Here is a 13898-nt window from a genome sequence, read left to right as displayed (position 1 = left end):
CAGCTACTCCAGAGGCTGAGGTGGGAGGATTGCTTGAGACCAGGAGTTTGAGGCTGCAGTGAGCTACGATTGCACCACTGCACTCCAGCCTGGGCAACAGAGCGACACCCTGTCTCAAAAAAAAAAGTTTCTTACATTAACATTTCTTTTATACTGAGCATGCAGTCTACTATGGAGTTCTAGTTTATTCGATTCCATTTTTCTTTTCTTTTCTTTCCCTTTTTTTTTTTTTTTTTTTTTTTTGAAACGGAGTCTTACTCTGTCACCAGGCTGGAGTGCAGTGGCGCGGCGATCTCGGCTCACTGCAATCTCTGCCTCCTGGGTTCAAGCGATTCTCCTGCCTCAGCCTCCTGAGTAGCTGGGACTACAGGCACGCACCACCATGCTCAGCTAATTTTTGTATTTTTAATAGAGACCGAGTTTCACCATGTTGGCCAGGATGGCTTCGATCTCCTGATCTCATGATCCACCCTCCTCGGCCTCCCAAAGTGCTGGGATTGCAGGCATGAGCCACCACGCCCGGCCCCCATTAAAAAAAAAAAAGTGCTGATTGCCACGGAGGATTTTTTGTCTTTCTTTCTTTTCAGAGAGTGACTTTGTTTCTGAGACCACCGAGGATCTTGATATCACCCCTGCTAATGGCTGGGCGCTCACAGTTTGGAAAGCTCTAGGGAACCCTCTGTTACTCCCCAGACAAGACCCACTCCATCCCCACCCTGACTCAGTGGTGCCCGGCAGTGCTAAGTCCTGATGTGCAATTATTCCACTCGTGGCTGCTTTCCTTGAACCCCCGAGACTCCCAGAAGGTGAGGGAACGCGTCTCACTTGCTTCCTGTTGCAGCCCCAGCTTCTGGCCCAGCGCCTGCCTAATCACATAGTGGGCACCTAATAAACGTTTGTTGAGTGAATACATGAACAAGCGAGCTGGGGCCAGAGTCAGGACTGCAGCCCCGCCTGTGCCGCTCCCTAGGACTTGATAATTCTGCCCACATCACTTCCAAAGACCCAGGCAGCGGACCCTTCCTCGGCTCCTGCTACCCGCATCCAACCGCAGCTTAATCTGAGCCTCCTTGCTGGGTCGAGCAGGACTACATTTCCTACAAGTCTCAAGGCCAGGACTACACCTCCCATAAGCCTCTGCTTCCGCCAGGTTCTGTGCCCTTCAGCCACCCGGGCAGCGAATTGCGTCTTTTCTCACTCCCCGCCCCCCGATTGCATCCCCTCCACCCTGCAGCCCTGGCCGTGCGCCCCCTCCCTCCCGCGATGAACCTGCCTCAGTTTCTCCAATGAGACACCCCGAGGGCAGCCCCTTCCCCTGAGCCCCCCGATGAGGACGGCTGCGCTCTGCGGGGAGTGTGCACTGCCCGGCCGGTGTGCGCCACGGCTGCGCGTTTTGGTGGAAAGCCCTGGGCCCCTGCTGGGGGTTGGGGTTGGGGGCTGGGTCGCCTGCGCCGAGTGTTGCTGAGGCTGCGTCTTGGGTGCGCAGCTCCGGCCCAGCCTCACCCAGGGGAACGCCTCGCAGGTGCTCACGGACGATGGAGAGGTCCGCGCCCAGGGTGGGAGTCCGCGCTTCCGGGTGTGTCTGCAGCTCGGGGCGCTGGAGGGTGGGATGTGACCCCGAGACGGCGGCGGCCTGGCACGTGATGTATGTGTGTCCTTGTCTGATGTGTCGATGTCCCCGATGGACCGGGTTCCAGTCCCAGCTTTGCCACTCCCCGGCTTGTGTGCCTTGGGGCAGGTGACTACCCCGCGCTGTGCCTCAGTTGCCTCATCTGTACAATGGGCATGATTAAAAAATACCTGTCTCAGAGGGCGGTTGTGAGGATTGAGAGGTAATTCTGTACGTGTAAAACGCTGCGGACGATACCTGGCACAGACTAAATACTCATAAGAATAAATACATTAAATAAACTATGATCATGTATCTTTTGTATGAGGCAAGTGCTGTGGTTGTGTAATGTCTGCGTAACCGCACGGGAAACGTGGGTATTTGCGACCCGTGTGTCTGTGCGCGTGTCTGTCTGTGTTGTGGGTGTGTGACTCTTTGTATGTGTTATGTGTGCCAGTGCGTGTTTATGTATGTGATGTGTGACTGTGGTGGGGTTCTGTGTCTTTGTAACCTTGTGTGAAAGGTGTGTGTATTTGTGATGTGTGTGTCCATGTCTGTTTAGGTATGTGATGTGTGCAACTCTGTGTGTCTGTGTATTTGATCTGTGTGCCTATGTCTGTGCTTATGTATGTGTGACTGTGTATATGTGCATGTTATATGTGTCTGTATGTATCAGTGTGTGGTGTATTTATGTGTATTTTTGCATGTGATTTATGTAGCCCTGTATGTATGAGTTGTGTGTGCCCGTATGCATGTGTATGTAGTGTGTCTGTGTGTATCCATGTGAGTGAAGCTTGTGTCCGTGTGAGTGATGCATGTTATGTGTCCATATACATGCATGTATTATGTTTCTGTGTACTCATGTATGTGATGTGCCTGTCTCTGTGTAGCTGCTGTGTCCGTGTCTATGTTAGTTCATGTGATGTGTGTGTCTGCGTGTGTCTGTGCAATTGCTGTCTGTGCATGTCTGTGTGACGTGCATGTATGTGATACTTGTGCCTGTGGGTATTCTTTGTTGCCCATTTGTCTAGGGACTGTCTGCGTGGCTGTGACTATGAGTGTCAGCATGTCACAGTGGTGTCCGTGGGGATCTTTGTCTGTGGCGTGTGCGTCTGTGGATCTGGGGCTTTACTTTGTCTGGGGTATGTGTGGGTCTTTGTGATGCTTTGACGTTCCTGCGTGGCCGGGTGCATCTGTGCTGGAAGCTGGCCTGCCTGTGCGTTTCCAGTGCGGTCCCTGCGTCTTTGTGTGTGACGTGTACGTGTCCCCGTCTGCTGATGGCTGTCCACCTTTGTATGTGATGCGCTTGTCTATGAGGGTCCCTGCGACGTGTGTCAGCTGTGTGTGGGCTGCGCGTGCCTGACATCTGCATCTTAGCGTGTAGCACATGTGTCCATGCTGGTGGCATGTCACAGCGGTGTCCGGGCCAGGCACCCGTGGGCCCTGCCCCCCCACCCCCGCTGCAAGTGTGTGCCGGTCCCTGTCTGTCCCTCCCCCTCCCATTTCCTCCCCTCCCTCCTGGCAGCCAATGCTACGGGGGAGCCAGTTGCCATGACGACGCTCCATCCTCCCTCCTCCCACCCTTCCTGTGACAGGCTCTCTGCTCCCCCAATCCTGGCTGCCCTCGGGGGCGGGGCCCTCTTTCTCGCCCCCCCCATCCTACCCTCTCCCCCCCACCCCAGCAACCCCGGCTCCCCAGCATCTCTCCTCTGTCCGCCTCTCCATCCCTTCATCCGTCTGTCCCTTCAAAGAGGGGGAGGGGGGTACCTGAGCCAGCAAGCAGCCCCTCCCTCCCCCTGTCCTGCGTCTCCTGCCCCTCTCCTGGGCCGGGAGGAGGCCAGGGTCGCGCGGGTCCCCATGGCTGGGGGCTGAGGGCCCGCCCCCCCCTCCTCCCCAGCCGCCACCACCTCCACCTCCCTGCCATCCTCGACAAGATGCCTGCCCCCGGCGCCCTCATCCTCCTTGCGGCCGTCTCCGCCTCCGGCTGCCTGGCGTCCCCGGCCCACCCCGGTGAGTCTGTCGGGCCATCAGTCTGTCCGGTGGCCCCCACCCCCGCGGCGGCCTCGCTGTCTGCCCAGGGGTCTGTCTGCGGGTCCTGCTCCGTCACCTGGTGCGCGTCTTCCCGCAGCCCAGCCGGGCACGGAGCGGCGGGGACGGTGCCTCTGTCAGCAGGGCCTGTGGGAGGGAGGCTGGGGGCTGGGTGGGGAGGGGGCTCCGTTTGGGCAACATGTGTGTATGCGTGCACGCATGTGTTTGTGCTGGTGTGTGCAGGAAGCCGGGGAAGGACAGGGCCTCTGGGAGAATTGGGGGCAGAGGACAGGAATACTATTTCTAAGGGGGACACAACACGGGAGGCTGTCTCTGGCTTCTGGAGAGACCCAGGGCTTGCGGAGTTCCCTTCTCTGGGTCTTGGGCTGGGGATAGAGGACATCGGTGTGCGCCAAGCGGCCCTAAAAGAGACAGATCTCAACCCCACAAACTGGGGGGTTCCAGCATGGGGCAAGAATCTTCTCCCAGCCTGCAGCTGAGAGCTAGTCCTCCTCCCCAACGAGGGGTAATGAGGCTGTCCACGGGAGCGTATTTTAAATTCTGCAAGCTCCAGACTTCACTATCACTCCTCTTTCCTTCAACCCTCATTGGAATTCATCCAAGCCTGGGGTGAGGGGATGGGGTGGGGTGAGGTGGTGGGGGGTCCCAGTTTGGGACGAGAAGAGAGACCCCACCCCCAATCCAACCACTTGGGAAGGCCCCAAACTACAACTCCCACAATGCCTTGGGCCACTCTGCACCTCTGCCAAGGGACCCTGGTCGCAGAGCATCACGGGAGTTGTAGTCCAAGACGTGCCGGGACGGGAGGGGGCATGATTCCGGTATCCAGGGACTTGAAGCTGGGACCCCAGCCCAGCCCTGTGCCCACAGATGGATTCGCCCTGGGCCGGGCTCCTCTGGCTCCTCCCTACGCTGTGGTCCTCATTTCCTGCTCCGGCCTGCTGGCCTTCATCTTCCTCCTCCTCACCTGTCTGTGCTGCAAACGGGGCGATGTCGGCTTCAAGGTGAGGTGCATGAGGGGATTCAACTTGGGGAGGAAGACTCCAGCAAGGCCTTTACCCCCTACACAGGTGGTTGGTGGGGAGAAGGGGGCAGTAAATCCGAGAGCACCTTCCAGCTTGAAGCTATGGCAAGATCTGGAGCCTTGGGATGGGGAAATGGGGGATGGAAATTGGGCTGGGACTGGGAGACAGTTACAAAAATGAAGGGGAGACAAACTTAAGAGAAAGACGATGGCGTGTCTCTCAGCCCTGCGTTCTCCCACCCCTCTTCTCCTCTCCCGGCCCCAGGAGTTTGAGAACCCTGAAGGGGAGGACTGCTCCGGGGAGTACACTCCCCCTGCGGAGGAGACCTCCTCCTCACAGTCGCTGCCTGATGTCTACATTCTCCCGCTGGCTGAGGTCTCCCTGCCAATGCCTGCCCCGCAGCCTTCACACTCAGGTACTGCCCCACGCCATGACCAGCATCCCATGGTGTCCCGGGAAAGGCCAGAAGATGTTGAGTGTGTTCCTTCAGGGGCTGGGGCGGTTGAGACCAGCGGCAGCCAATGGGAAAGGCATAGGTGGGAGCGCTGGAATCTTGGAAGCAGCCTATGGGGAGGCAGACAAAGATCATCTTGGTGGAAGCCATTGCTTAATCCAAAACCAGATTTGGGGATTTTAAGGGGCAAGCGGTGGTGAGATTACCATAGAGCACAGTCTCAGAGGCAGCCAATGGGAGGCTGAAATCACATCATAGGAGCTTGGGATGCCAAAAGGAAGGACTGATTGGATGCTGGAGCCTTGTGAGCAGCCAATGAGGAAGCTGAGATTCTGACATGAAATGTGGGTGGCAGCCAATGAAAAGAGAGTGATGTCTGCTCTGTCCCAGTCCCCACTGACCTGGGGTGTGTTGGTAGCACTCAGGAAGGGGGAGAGACTCAGGGGCTTTCCCCTCTTGCCCTCCCCAGACATGACCACCCCCCTGGGCCTTAGCCGGCAGCACCTGAGCTACCTGCAGGAGATTGGGAGTGGCTGGTTTGGGAAGGTGAGTGGGCTGGGGAGGGGAGGCAGGGCTCCATGGATCCCGAGCTGTCCTCCTGTTCTGTGTCCACACCCCTGCTCTCACCACTTCTCATCTGTCCCTCGCCTCCTCCCCATGCCCCCTCAGCCTCCCATCCCCCCTCCGTCCACCTCTCACCGGCTCCCACCCGCCCCATCCCCGACATCTGTCAGTCAGCGCCTCCCTCCTCACTCCATTGACCACTCCGCCGCGCCACCCGGCTCTCCACGCGTCCGTCCGTCTGTCCATTCCTCCATCCGTCCCTGCGTCCATCGGATTCTGGGCCCGTGAGTGTCTCACCCCATGTCTGGTGGGGGTCAAGGGTGGTGGGATGTGGAGGGAGAAGCTGGGAAGGAGCCGGGGGTTGGGAGCTGTGTGGTGGAGTGGAGCTGGTCCCAGGGGACGGGGCTGGGGAAACGGCACTCGCTGACTCCTGGGTGCCCCTTGACCAGGTGATCCTGGGAGAGATTTTCTCCGACTACACCCCCGCCCAGGTGGTGGTGAAGGAGCTCCGAGCCAGCGCGGGGCCCCTGGAGCAACGCAAGTTCATCTCGGAAGCACAGCCGTACAGGTACTGAGGGTTTCTCAGTGGGTGTGTGCCTTGTTGAGGTGACATTCAGGAGTGGAAGGAGTGCTGTATGGGGTCACACCTGGAATCTACCTCTTCCGGTTGTGCGGCTCTGGCAGGAGAACTTCCCTCCCTGAACCTCAGGTTCTTCCTCTGGACCGAGCTAAGGGTGGGAAGTGAGAGGCAGGATGGTGGAGGAGGCGGGAGCACAGAAGCTGAGCTAGAGGCCTGCCCTCTCCCCTCTGAACCTCCGGATCTTCATCTGGAAAGTGAGTCCAGGAAGCCCTAGTGTCCTCATGAAGGGGGCAGCTGAGAGGATGTGAGATTCCCATGTCCAGTGTTGGGTACCAGCTGGTACTTCCCTTCCCCAGGCCACAGACTAGGTCCCTGAGCAGGTGCCCGAGCAGGCCACTGTGGAGCTCCATCCCTGCCCTGCTTGGTCTCTACTCCACTCTCAGTGCTTCTAGGATGGGGTCTAGGTATCCATTTGCCAGATAAATTCCTTGTGAGGTAGTGAGTTCCCTGTTTTGGAAAGCGTGTGTTCGCAGAGACCCCTTATCAGAACAGTTGTAAAGGTGGGCTTTACCCTGAGAAACACATTGGGTTTTGGCACTCCCTCACTCCAAAACCTCCCATGGCTCCCTACTGCCTACAGGACACATCTGCTCCTCCTGACAGCCCACAGGCCCTGCGCAGTCTGACACTGTCCCCTTCCTTCCAATGTCCCCCTCACCCCAGCCACGCTGGCCTCTTCACTGACCCTCCCCACGGAAGCCAATTCCCTGCCGCAGCGCATCGGACCTTGCTATATCCTCTCTAGAATATCACTCCTTGCTCATCCCCAGGTGTGGATGGGGCCCCTTCCCTTCCTCAGGCCTCAGCTCAGAGACATCTTCCCTTACTCCTCCCCTCCTTCCAAAGAGGGTCCTGGGGTGCTTCACCCCGTCATGGCATGTGTTTTCTTCATAACTCATACCCCAGGTTGTCACTATATCATTTGCTTACTTGCTTATTGCCTGTCTCTCCCTAAACCTGTGCCAGCAAACACTGGCCACATATGCCTATTACATTTAAGCTAAGATGGGCACGGTGGTATACTCGTGTAGTCCCGGCACTTTGGGAGGCCAAGGTGGGAGGATCACTTGAGGCCAGAAATTGGAGGATGCAGTGAGCTATGACTGCACCACTGCACTCCCACCTGGGCAACAGAGCGAGACCCTGTCTCTATTATATAAATAAATAAATAAAATGTAAGCTAATTAAAATGCAATCAAATTAAAAACACATTTCCTCAGCCACCCTCATCATATCTCAAGTGCTCAATAGCCACCTGTGGCCAGTGGCTCCCCTGGTAGGCAGGGCTGGTCCAGAAGATTCCCACCTTCGCAAAGCTCTGTTGGACAGTGCAGGTCTCTACTAGCAGCAGCTCAGGGTCCATCTCGTTACCCGAGCACAAGTGCCGCTGGCTCTCAGTAGACGTTTGCTGAGCGAGCCACAGACCTGAGATCAAATCCCAATGTTCCCATCATTACCAGCTGTGTGACCCTAGGCAAGTCGCTTCACCTCTGTTCCATCTGGATCAAATGGGGATCATCATCCTGCCTAGCAGGTTGCTGGGAGGATTTGAGAGCAGAGCGGCCGGCCTTGGCCAGATTCGTGGGTGTACAGTGAATCCTGGCTTCCTTCTACACCAGCCACCCCAAGTCTCCCATGCTGGGAACTCCAGCCACTGTTGAAGCCCCACACATGGCAGGAGCTTTATGAACACTTTGTCGGGCTCCCGCCTGTAATCCTAGCACTTTGGGAGGCCAAGGTGGGCAGATTGCCTGAGCTCAGGACTTGGAGACCAGCCTGGGCGAAACCCTATCTCTACAAAAATACAAAAAAATTGGCCAGGCACGGTGGCTCACAACAGTAATCCCAGCACTTTGGGAGACTGAGGTGGGCAGATCATGAGGTCAGGAGTTCGAGACCAGCCTGGCCAACATGGTGAAACCCCATCTCTACTAAAAATGCAAACATTAGCCAGGTGTGGTGGGCAGGCGCCTGTAATCCCAGCTACTCAGGAGGCTGAGGCAGGAGAATCGTTTGAACCCCAGAGGCAGAGGTTGCAGTGAGCCAAGATCACACCACTGTACTCCAGCCTGGGAGACAGCATGAGAAAACAACAACAATAACAACACTTTGTTACACGATTCTTCCACCAAGCAGAAGCAAGAGACCCTGTTCTCCTGAGGACACACAGCATAAACAGCAGAGCCGCGGTTACACACAGGCAATAGAAGGCTGGGTACTGGCAGTGGCCCCACAGCACACAAGTGGCTCTGCCTCCCGCCAGGCCCCAGTAGGAAAATAACTAGTAAGTTACTGTGCACCTACTCCTGGCCAGACCCTGGGCTGCAAGCCTGAAATGTTCTCATCCTCCTGCAGACCTCCAAGCCAGTCCTTCTCTCCACCTGTGTTTATTGAGCATCTACTAGTCTAGGCACTGAGGACACAGGCAGGAAGACACACCAAATTATCATCCTAGGAGAGCTCACCCCCTAGTGGAGAAGACACACAATAGATAAATAAATACTTCTTTTTTTTTTTTCAAGGCTCACTTCAGCCTTGAGCTCCTGGGCTCAAGTGATCCTCCTGCCTCAGCCTCTTGCATAGCCACCATGCCTGGCTAACTTTTATTTTTATTTATTTATCTTTTTTTTTTTTTCAGATGAAGTCTTGCTCTGTTGTCAGGCTGGAGTGCAGTGGCGCAATCTCAACTCTCTGCAACCTCTGCCTCCCGGGTTCAAGCGATTCTCCTGCCTCAGCCTCCAGAGTAGCTGCGATTACAGGCGCCCACCACCACATCTGGCTAATTTTTTGTATTTTTAGTAGAGACGGGGTTTCACCATGTTGGCCAGGCTGGTCTCGAACTCCTGACCTCAGGTGATTCACCCACCTTGGCCTCCCAAAGTATTGGGATTACAGACTTTTTTTTTTTTTTTTAGACAGAGTTTCAATCTTGTTGCCCAGGCTGGAGTGCAATGGCGGGGCCTCAGCTCACTGCAACCTCCGCCTCCCGGGTGCAAGCAATTCTCCTGCCTCAGCCTCCCAAGTAGCTGGGATTACAGGCATGTGCCACCAAGCCCAGCTTATTTTGTATTTTTAGTAAAGACAGGGTTTCACTATGTTGGCCAGGCTGGTCTCGAACTCCTGACATCAGGTGATCCACCCATCTCGGCCTCCCAAAGTGCAGGGATTACAGGCATGAGCCACTGCACCCAGACTATATATTTTTTTTAATTGTAGAGATGGAGTTTCACTATGCTGCTCCAGCTGGTCTCAAACTTCTAGGTTCAGGCCATCCTCCTGCCTCGGCCTCCCAGAGTGCTGAGATTTCAGGTGAGAGCCACCAGACCAAGCCAGAAATGCATTTTAAAAAGAGAAACTGTCAGCAGGGCATGGTGGCTCACACCTGTAATCTCAGCACTTCGAGAGGCCCAGGCAGGCGGATTACCTGAGGTCAGGAGTTCAAGGCCAGCCTGGCCAACATGGTGAAATCCCGTCTCTAATAAAAATATAAAAATTAGCCAGGCATGGTGGCACATGCCTGTAATCCCAGCTACTCAGGAGGATGAGGCAGGAGAATTGCTGGAGCCCGGGAGATGGAGGTTGCAGTGAGCCAAGATTTCACCACTGCACTCCAGCCTGGGCGACAGAGCAAGACTCTGTCTCATAAAAAAAAAAAAAAAAAAGAGAGAGAGAGAGAAACTGTCAGAGAATGACAAATACCAGGAGAAAATGAGGCAGTATGTGACAGAGACAGGGGCCACCTTGGACAGGACCATCAGGGAGGCCGGGTTGACTTGGAGAAGTCAGCCATGCAAAGCACCATGGGAAGTACATTCCAGGCAGAAGGAACAGCAGGTGCAAAGGATGTAGGACAGGAAGAAGCTCATGGAGAGTGAGCAGCCCTGGAAATATATTTAGAATGCAGGGTGAAGCCTGGGCACGGTGGCTCATGCCTGTAATCCCAGCACTTTGGGAGGCCGAAGTGGGTGGATCACTTGAGGTCAGGAGTTCAAGAGCAGCCTGGCCAACATGGTGAAACCCATTATCTACTAAAAATACAAAAATTAGCCGAGTGTGGCAGTGTGTACCTATAATCCCAACTACTCGGAGTTGAGGCAGGAGAATCACTTGAACCCGGGAGGTGGAGGTTGCAGTGAGCCGAGATTGCACCACTGTACTCCAGACTGGGCGAAAGAGCAAGACTCTGTCTTAAAAAAAAGAATGCAGGGTGAAAATAAAATCAAATAATATGTTGCCATTAAAACAGCAGTAATTGCTAGGATCTCAGCACATACCAGCTTCTCTCAGATCTCATGTAATTCCTCAGAGGAAGTTGTTATCGCTGTCCCATTTTTACAGATGAGGAAAACTGAGGCAGGGAGCAGCGAAGTGGCTTGCCTGAGATGACACACCTAGGAAAGTGGGAGTCAGGGTTCAAACCCCCAAGTCTGACTCTTTCCCACAGCGTGAGGGTAAAGGGGAGGGTATCCAACCTGGCATTGGGGGGCAGCAAAGCTTCCCGGGGAGATGATGTTGAGGCAGAGGCCCGGAGGGGCCAAGAGAACTCTGATGAGAGGAGGGCGTTCTGCAGAGAGAGAACCGTAGGTGCAGGCAGGGTGCGGTGGTTCACGCCTGTAATCCCAGCACTTTGGGAGGCTGAGGCGGGCGTATCACCGGAGGTCTGGAGTTTGAGACCAGCCTGGCCAACATGGTGAAACCCTGTCTCTACTAAAAATACAAAAATTAGCCAGGCTTGGTGTCGGGCATCTGTAATCCTAGCTACTCGGGAGGCTGAGGCAGGAGAATCGCTTGAACCCGGGAGGTGGAGGTTGCAGTGAGCTGAGATCACTCCATTGCACTCCAGTCTGAGTGATAAGAATGAAACTCCCTCTCAAAAAGGAAGGAAGGGAGGGAGGGAGGGAGGGAGGGAGGAAGGAAGAAGGAAGGGAGGGAGGAAGCAAGGAAGGAAAAATAAAAAGAGAGAGAGAGAGAAAGAGAAAACTGTAGGTGCAAAGGCCCGGGCCTAAGCAAGGGCCTGCAGGTTTGGGAAAACCCACATGGGATAAAGCTGACTCCTGGGCCAGCCGGAGGAGCAGGAGGAATCAAAGAGCCGGCGCTCTATCCTGGGGTGCTGGGGATCGACAGAGGGCTGTGTGTGGTGAAAAGCAGGTGAGGCAAAGGGAAGGGGAGAGACTAGAGCCAGGGAGGCTGGGAGGAGGCTGTGGGGACGAGGAGGAGAAGACTGAGAAGAGTCTGGGGCAGGAATGAAGGTGGAGGTGAGGTGTAAGGAGGAAGGAGAGGTAAAGGGGTCCCTGGGGACCTGCTCCCCCAGGAGCAGGCCAGTGAGGGCCATCCAGAGATGGGGACCTGGGGAAGGAGTGGGGTGTGGTCGAGGAGAGAGACTCCGAGGTGAGGAAACTGAGATCAAAAAGGTAGAGTGGGCCGGGTGCGGTGGTTCACGCCTGTAATCCCAGCACTTTGGGAGCCTGAGGAGGGTGGATCACTTGAGGTCAGGAGTTCGAGACCAGCCTGGCCAACATGGTGAAACCCCATCTTTACTAAAAATACAAAAATTAGCCAGGCGTGGTGGCGCATGCCTGTAATCCTGGCTACTCAGGAGGCTGAGGCAGGACTCCAGCCTGGGCGACAGAGCGAGACTCCGTCTCAAAACAAACAAACAAACAAAAACAACAAAAAAGGGTGGAGGCAGCAGTTTGGTTCTGCTGGGGGTTGGGGCAGGATGAAGAGGAAGGGGCTGCCTTCCCAACTCAGCCGCCTCCTCACTCCACAGGAGCCTGCAGCACCCCAATGTCCTCCAGTGCCTGGGTCTGTGTGTGGAGACGCTGCCGTTTCTGCTGATTATGGAGTTCTGTCAACTGGTGAGGGTCTTGGGGGGTTGGGGAAGGGCAGAGGGGGCAGCTGGACAAGGCCGGGGCCAAGCCTGGTGCCCCTGGGCTTCGTCGTCATCATCATCATCATCGTAGATGATGTGTGGCATGCGCTAACATTTCATGAGTGCTGCCTGTCCTGGGGGCTGGCCTGAACAAGCAGGCAAGATGGGCTGTGTTATTACCTGCTGCAAGCAGCAGAGGAAACTAAGGCTCAGAGGGGCTACCCAGTGACAGCAGAAGCCATTCCAGCCTCCGGGCCGACTGGCTGGAGACCTGAGCGGCTGGTGGTGCTGACCTTCTTTGCTTCCCTCCCAGGGGGACCTGAAGCGTTACCTCCGAGCCCAGCGGCCCCCCGAGGGCCTGTCCCCTGAGCTACCCCCTCGAGACCTGCGGACGCTGCAGAGGATGGGCCTGGAGATCGCCCGCGGGCTGGCGCACCTGCATTCCCACAACTACGTGCACAGGTGGGCGGGCCGGGGAGCCGCGGGAGGAGCTACTAAGGGGAAGGGGGAAGGAGGTGAGGCCTCAAGGGAGGGGCTAAAGGGGGGGCGGACCCATGACTGGCTGACACAAAATAGGGACGAACCGAGGAGGGTATGGAGGAGGAGGGGCCAGGAGAGGAGGCGGGACCAGGAGGGGAATGAGAGGAACCAAGTGAGAGGGAGGCGGGGTCAGGTGATGAGGGGAAGGGCCAGGAGAGGAGAAGGGGTCAGGAGAGGAGGAGGAGGAACCAGGGGAGGGGAAGGGGTCAAGGGAGGAGGAGGAAGAACCAGGATAAGGGGAGGAGCCAGGAGAGGGGGAGGAGGAGCCAGGAGAGGGGGAGGAGGAGCCAGGGGAGGGGAGGGGCCAGGAGAGAAGGAGGAGGAGCCAGGATAGGGGAGGGTCCAGGAGAGGGAGGAGGAGCCAGGGGAGGGGGGCAGGGGAGGGGGAGGAGTCAGGAGAGGAGGAGGGGCCAGGAGAGGAACGGAAGGAGCCAGGTGAGGGGGAAGCAGGGTCACGTGATGAGGAGAGGTGTCCGGGAGAGGAGGGGGAGGAGTCAACAGAGAAGCAGGAGAAGCCAGAAGGGTCAGATGAATAAGAGGAGGAGCCAGTGCAGAGGAAAAGGAGAGGAGACTTGGAGGAACCAGGGGTGGGGAGAAGACAAGACAGCAGGGGAGAGTGAAAGCAGTCAGAGGGGAGAGACAGATCAGAGGGAAGGGGCAGAGTCAGTGTGGCGGGGCAGGGTCATGGGAGGGGTGGAGTCAGTGTGAAAGGGCGGGGTCAGGGCGTGGCTGGAGGGCTGCCCCTGCGCTCACCTCCTCGCGTTCTTCCCGCAGCGACCTGGCCCTGCGCAACTGCCTGCTGACCTCTGACCTGACCGTGCGCATCGGAGACTACGGGCTGGCCCACAGCAACTACAAGGTAGGGCTTCCTTCCGTCGGGATGGGGGCTGTGGGGTGCCCTGACCCGCCTGACACCGCCCTGGTTCCCTCAGGAGGACTACTACCTGACCCCAGAGCGCCTGTGGATCCCACTGCGCTGGGCGGCGCCCGAGCTCCTCGGGGAGCTCCACGGGACCTTCATGGTGGTGGACCAGAGCCGCGAGAGCAACATCTGGTGAGGACCACGGGCCGCGGGGGCCGAGGCAGGCCAGGAAGGTGGAAGGGTTACTAGATGCCACCGGTTCTGCAGATGGGGAAAATGAGGC

The 13898-nt window shown here is 56.7% G+C and overlaps 1 protein-coding gene across 4 annotated transcripts in view; it reads left to right on the top strand.

The window, feature by feature from the left end:
* Window positions 1-1195: 1195 nt before the first annotated feature.
* Window positions 1196-13898, top strand: part of LMTK3 (lemur tyrosine kinase 3) — a 28284-nt gene continuing 15581 nt past the window's right edge. Inside the window, exons 1-10 of one of the 4 annotated variants that reach the window (XM_054673685.2) lie at window positions 1196-1543; window positions 3507-3619; window positions 4529-4662; window positions 4948-5098; window positions 5607-5683; window positions 6151-6269; window positions 12112-12199; window positions 12527-12675; window positions 13528-13612; window positions 13686-13807. In XM_054673685.2, coding sequence (XP_054529660.1) covers window positions 1536-1543; window positions 3507-3619; window positions 4529-4662; window positions 4948-5098; window positions 5607-5683; window positions 6151-6269; window positions 12112-12199; window positions 12527-12675; window positions 13528-13612; window positions 13686-13807 — 1046 coding nt within the window. In that variant the 5' untranslated portion in view covers window positions 1196-1535. Of the gene's footprint in view, window positions 1646-3506; window positions 3620-4528; window positions 4663-4947; window positions 5099-5606; window positions 5684-5893; window positions 5986-6150; window positions 6270-12111; window positions 12200-12526; window positions 12676-13527; window positions 13613-13685; window positions 13808-13898 lie in introns of those variants that run through there. The other 3 variants (XM_054673684.2, XM_024351521.3, XM_063802024.1) reach the window with 3 other exon arrangements.

This window comes from Pan troglodytes, chromosome 20, assembly GCF_028858775.2.
Source record: "Pan troglodytes isolate AG18354 chromosome 20, NHGRI_mPanTro3-v2.0_pri, whole genome shotgun sequence".
Lineage (NCBI taxonomy): Eukaryota > Metazoa > Chordata > Mammalia > Primates > Hominidae > Pan > Pan troglodytes.
This window is presented reverse-complemented; position numbering and strand designations above follow the sequence as displayed.